At 51.5% G+C, this 6,081-nt stretch overlaps 1 protein-coding gene across 2 annotated transcripts in view; it reads right to left on the reverse strand.

The window, feature by feature from the left end:
- The window catches only part of HEATR5A (HEAT repeat containing 5A), a 125,350-nt gene that overhangs the window by 36,732 nt on the left and 82,537 nt on the right, over window positions 1-6,081 (reverse strand). For both annotated transcript variants that reach the window (XM_019551573.1, XM_019551575.1), the window contains one exon: window positions 3,404-3,583. In XM_019551573.1, coding sequence (XP_019407118.1) covers window positions 3,404-3,583 — 180 coding nt within the window. The remainder of the gene's footprint in view (window positions 1-3,403; window positions 3,584-6,081) is intronic.

Genomic DNA, 6,081 nt, shown 5'->3' on the forward strand with positions numbered 1-6,081 from the left:
GCAGCAGCCACTGGAGCACTTGGGGCCCCCTGGCACAGCCCCCCTGCGCAGCACAGGTCAGTGCAGCTTGGCCCTGGCACCTGGCGCTACCTGTATGACATCGTGTGGGCCCAGCCTGGCTTGGAACAGCACCATGTGCCCTCGGGCAGCTCTGAGCCACTTGGGCTGTCACCCAGGGCCCTGTGCCAGTTGCGAGGATGTGTGTGCAGCGCTGGGCCGGGTCCTGTGTGCATGGAACTGGCCCAGGTGGGGCCCGTGCACACAGGACATGGCATGGCATGGTGCAACAGGCGGTCCCTGCAAGTGGCACAGGGCCCCAGTTGACAGAGTGGCCCAGAGCTGCTTGGAGCTGCACCACAACAGCCCAGGCCTGCACGATTTGCCACACGCACTGCCAGGTAGCCAGGGCCAAGCCATGCTGCCCTGAACTGTGGGGGTGTTTTGACAGGAAGGCCCCAAGTGCCCCAGTGGGCTGCTGCTGCGGAGGGGTGGAGAGGAGGCTGTAGATCATGAGGGCGGCATGTGGGGGACCCATCCCTTCCGAGAACCCACAGTCCCCCGCTCCTTCACAGCCCCCCTGCTGGAGCCAGGGTCAATGCATCTTGCACTGCTCCAGGATGCCCTGCACATGGAGGCAGTGTGCTTCAGCAAACAAGGGGCAAGAGACAGCCATAGAGACACTCTGGCCAGCTACAGAGTGTCTCTTTGGAGGACCCGAGCCTGATTTCCTTCTGTGACAAGGTGAAAGGCTCTGTGAAGGGGGAAGAGCAGTTGATGTGCTTTATATTGATTTTAGCAAGACATTTTATATGGTTTCCCACAACATTTTCATTAACAAGCTAAGGAAATACAGGCTAGAGAAAGGTACTGTAAGGGGAGTATTCCAGTTATCATCATGCTTCATGAGTAGTCACCAATGGCTCAATGTCTAGCTGGGAGGAGGTATCAAGTGGGGATCCCCAGTGGTCCGTCTTGGGTCCAGTATTGTTTAAGTTCTTCATTAATGATTTGAAGAATGTGATCAAGAACACACTTAACAAATTTGCAGATGAACCCAAATTGGGTGAAGTTGCAGGATTCAGAATAACCTGGATCTACTGGAGAAATGGTCAGCAATCAATCATACGCAATTCAACAAGGATGAGTGCAAAGTCCTGCACTTGGGATGGAATAATTGTATACACAAGTACAGACAGGGGAATGACTGCAGTACTGCAGAGAAGGACCTGGGGGTTACAGTAGACCATAAACTGAATATGAACTAAAAGGGTCCTCTTGCTATATTAACAGGAGGGTCACTTGCAAATCAAGGGAAATGATTCTTTTGCTCTATTCAGTGCTGGTAAGGTCTTGCCTGGAGTACTGCATCCAGTTCTGGGCCCCACACTTCAGGAAAGATGTGGGCAGCTTGGAAAGGGTCCAAAGCTGAGCAACAAAATATATTAGGCAAGATTTATGTGAAAAAGCTGAAAGAACTAGCATTATTTAGTTTGGAAAAGAGATGCATGGTAGGATTTGATAACAGTCTTCAAATACATATTTGAGGGCTGATTATAGAGAGGATGCAGATGGCTCTTCTCTGCAGCCATAGGGGACAGGACTAGGAGCAATGGCCTCAGGCTCCAGCAGGGACTATTCAAATTGGAGATTAGGAGGAACTTTCTGACTATTAGGGTGGTCAAGCACAGGAACAGGCTACCCAGGGAAACTGTGGAATCTCCATTCTTGGAAGTTTTAAAGGACAGGTTAGAAAGATGCTTGGTGGGATGCTTTAGTCAAGGATGGTCCTGCTTTGAGCAGGGAGCTGGATGGACTAGACACTGTGAGGTTCCTTCTAGCTCTACTTTTCTATGATCCTATGATTCTATAACTAACATAGAAAAAATTAGCAGACTCTTTTATTAGCAAAATACAAACTAAGTGACCAATTGTTGCTAGTCTCCATATGACTACATTTCAAAAGACTTTAGATTCTGGAGATTATTTTAGTTGCTCTTTTAAAAAAAGAAAAAAAAAAGAAACAGAGAACAGCTACTAATCTAACAACATATTGACCACAATGCAGAAGCATAACTGAGGCTAAGTCTTGCCAAAATCTTTTCATTTTACACATTTCAGGAAGGAGGCTCGCTATTGATAGGTTATTGTCTCTATTATATATTTAGAGATGCACCAGACTGTTAAATTAATGAGTGTTGACAATAATTTCATTATAGATAAAAATGTGCACTCAACAGCAGGACCTGCACATGACCAATAACTTAGGCAGATACTGCCTTATACAGCAGATGATCTGTGGTAAAGGAATACTTTAGCACCTATACTTTAGGCTTGCCTAAACCAATATCTCTTAACTGAAAGTCTGCCCCTTCCCATGTTTTGGGTAATATGGACTCTGTAGCTAGGCCATTCGTCATATAGGACGTTTGGTCAAGGTGAGGAGTAGGCTGTTGAATACTATCCCCTTATCAAGAAGGTAAAAAGCAAATCAGAAAAAAAAATAACCTCTCATTCTAGGGAAAATAATTAAAATGTTAATAAAAATAATGGGTAATATAATACTCCACGATCTATGGAGCCAAGCCAGCTCTACCCCTCTCCCTGCCAGCGGCCCGGCCACATGCAGTCCTGGGGCTCCCTGGGACTGCACACTGCCAGGGGTCTCTGCCCACCATGGGCTATAGGCCTTGCAGCCTACTGCTGCCGCTGGTGGCAGGGGCTATGTGGAATGAGGGAGGGGCATGTGTTTGTAGGTGGTCCCACATGCACACCCCATCATACACACGTACCCACACCCAACTCGCACCACCATACCCCCCATGCACACCCCTACATTCCTTCACGCACACCAGCCACCCAACCCTTTCACCCTCTCCCTCCACATATTCACACCCCCCACAAACCCCATACCCACCCACACCCCACAAATCCACACGCACACACACACCTATCCACCCCACACACCCAGGCCCCACATACACACACACCCACAGCCCCCACAAACCCTGTACCCACCCACCCATACCCCCACATCCCTTCATACCTTCCCCCCCCAACAAGGTATACAAAAATAAGACATTATTTTACGCTATTATGCAATAACCTCTATGTACACCACACAAACACATAAATCAGGACAAAAATTCTTTTAAAATCAAATTATTGTAAGTTGTTTGATTTTTAGAATATCATTTGTTTTCTTCCAATTCCAAGATGGCAAGCGCCTTAGCCAAAAGGAATACTTGTAGGGCCAAGGGAAGGGACTTCCAGTGACTTCCTTTTCCAAGACGGTGACCAGAGGGTGGGGCACCGGTCAAAGGGCAGGGCTATCTTTATGGCCCTCAACAGCTCACCAAAACATGTTTGGCACTCCACCCAAAATAACTGCCCACCCCTGACTTACCTGCTGAGGAAGCAAGGACATCTTTACAAAGCTTCAGCCAGAAAGACAGCTTTTCAACTGCCATCGATGTAAGCATATGACTCAGGGTCTCTCTGATATCTTGGCACAATCTTTGATCCACTTCTTTGTCCAGCAAGCTCAGCAATGCTCCTTCCAGACCTATTTCTCTGATGTTAATGTCTGTTACAAACAAAGACTGAGTGGTATGTTTCACAAAACTGCTGTAATACAGGTGTACAGATATGCAAAGTATTTAAAGACTACACAAAATGTGCTGCAAATAACAAATATGTAGTTCTGAAATATTTTTAAAACCTTTGTATCAAAAAAATCAAATGGCATCTCATGCCTAATGCACCTGGATGTAAAGCAACCTTTAGGCTCCAGAGCGGTGAGAGACACGCGGGTGAAAGCCTGCTGCACCCCCGCTCCCCCGAAGCCCCCCCATAGACCTCCCAGCAGCTGCAGAGCCCCCCGCCGACCCCCAGCACAACTGGAGGCAATCAGGGCCTGTGGTGGGAGGGGGTTAACCCCTGAGTGGGAGGAGGTGGCTGAGTGGAGCCGGGCCAGGTCAAGCCCCACCCAGGCCCCTACTTTGCCCAGCCTCCCAGGGAGCCACGCGACTGGAGCAGTGTGAACAGGCTGTGCAAACAGGCATGCTTGTCTGCTGATATGCAAGTTAGTGCGGAATTCACGCAGGAGGGTGCACAGGAGGGCCTGAGACCCTGCCTGCAAACCCCCCAGGGTAGATAGTCCCAGCCATAGCCAGCTTACCAGAGGCATGACACGGATAGGCACGTGCCGCACCCCTCGGGATCTGTGGCCCCCCCCCCCCCGGCACCTCAGAGACGGCCACCCAGACGGAGCCCATGGTTCCGGCCTCCACGCAGACAGAGCCCCTGGCTCTCTGCTGCGGGGGCTGCCTCTCACTTTTTCAGGCTCTGGGGCCCAGGAGCATGGCCACCTCCCCTGGTGGGGTCTGCTCCCTTTTGGGGTCTCCTGTATGCCATCTGGAGGAGCTCCAGACCACAGTCGAGACTGCGTGCCATCAGGGACTGTGACCAGGAGATCGACTTCTACTGCAAGGCCCTTCTCCCCTGGGAGCCGGAGGTGGGACCACGGTCTCCCTCCAGGACAAAGGAGGACTCTGGGACCTCCCACTCTATCCAGTCAGGGGCATGAACCAAGGTGGTCAAGGGCCCCAAGGCCCACTGCACCAAGGCCCCTGCCCTGCTGAAGCTTAGCAACAGGTACGCACCTCTTGCTGCTCCAGCAGAGCCTGCTGAGTTGCCGGCTTCCGCAGGCAGCACAGGCTCAACTGCAGCTACCGCCCCCGCTCTCCCCAAGACAAAATGTAAGGTGTTTGTTGTGAGATACTGCATTCTGAGGGGGACTGAGGGGGCAATCTGCTGTCCTGACCCCTTAGTCCGGGAAGTCTGTTGCTTCCCAGAGGCCTGCATCCAGGACATTGCGGAGAAGATCCCTAAGCTCCTCCAGCCCACAGACCACTATCCTATGCTCTTTATTCATGTGGGCACCAATGACATAGCTCAGAGCGCTCCCAGCTGGGTCATGAGGCGCTACAGGGATTTGGGAGTGGGGATAAAGGGTCTGGGGGCACAGGTGGTGTTCTCATCAATCCTCCCAGTCTCGGGGTATGGGCTGAGAAGGGAGAGGAGGATCCACGCAGTCAACCAAAGACTGTGGAGCTGGTGCCATCGGGAAGGCTTTGGCTTCCATGACCACAGTCTGCTCTTTGGCAAGAGAGGCAGTGAGCTGCTGTGAAGAGATGGCCTCCACCTCTCTCCCCTGGGGAGGAGGCTCTTCTCAGCCAGACTGGCTGACCTGCTCCATTTAAACTAAGTCCGTTGGGGGATGGGGGAACTACTGCCACTGCTGGCCTGCTGAGCAACCCTTGCAAAGCCAGCAGCCAAGGCACTTAAGGGAGCCCACCCCTCCCCCAGCCCTGGTACAATCTGTGGGCAAGGCAAGAGCCCCCAAGGGGACACTTGCCTGCCTGTACACAAAAATGCCAGGAGCTTGGGGAACAAGCAGGAGGACCTCGCTCTCCTGCTCAATGCAAATAATTATGATGTCATAGGGATAATGGAGACCTGGTGGGACTCCACCCATGACTGGACCTCAGGTATGGATGGCTATACCCTGTACAGGAGGAATTGTGTAGATAAAAGGGGCGGGGGTGTAGCTTGCTATGTTAAGGAAAGCTACACATCCCTGCAAGCTGATCTTGGCGACCAGGGTAGACGACTAGAGACCCTCTGGGTTAAAATCCATAGGGAACACAGCACAGGGGACACAACGGTGGGAGTCTACTACAGACCTCCCACCCAAAGCCCTGAGCTTGACCAGGAGTTTGCCCAGGAACTGGCTGAGGCCGCATGCTCCAGGACCGTAGCTGTCATGGGTGACTTCAATTACCCGGACATCTCGTGGGAGGATCACTCAGCAAAATCGGTAGCTTCCTCTCATGCACGGATGACCTCTACCTGACTCAAGAAGTCTACGGGCCAATGAAAGGCAAAGTGCTGCTTGATCTGGTACTGGCTACTGGGGATGACCTAATCAGTGACCTAGTGATCGACAGGAAGCTGGGTGACAGTGACCACGAGCTGATCACCTTCACCATCTGCCGTAAAGCTGGCAAGTCAGTCAGCAAC

This window comes from Crocodylus porosus, unplaced genomic scaffold (assembly GCF_001723895.1).
Source record: "Crocodylus porosus isolate Cpor-Errol unplaced genomic scaffold, CroPor_comp1, whole genome shotgun sequence".
NCBI classification, from domain to species: Eukaryota; Metazoa; Chordata; order Crocodylia; family Crocodylidae; genus Crocodylus; species Crocodylus porosus.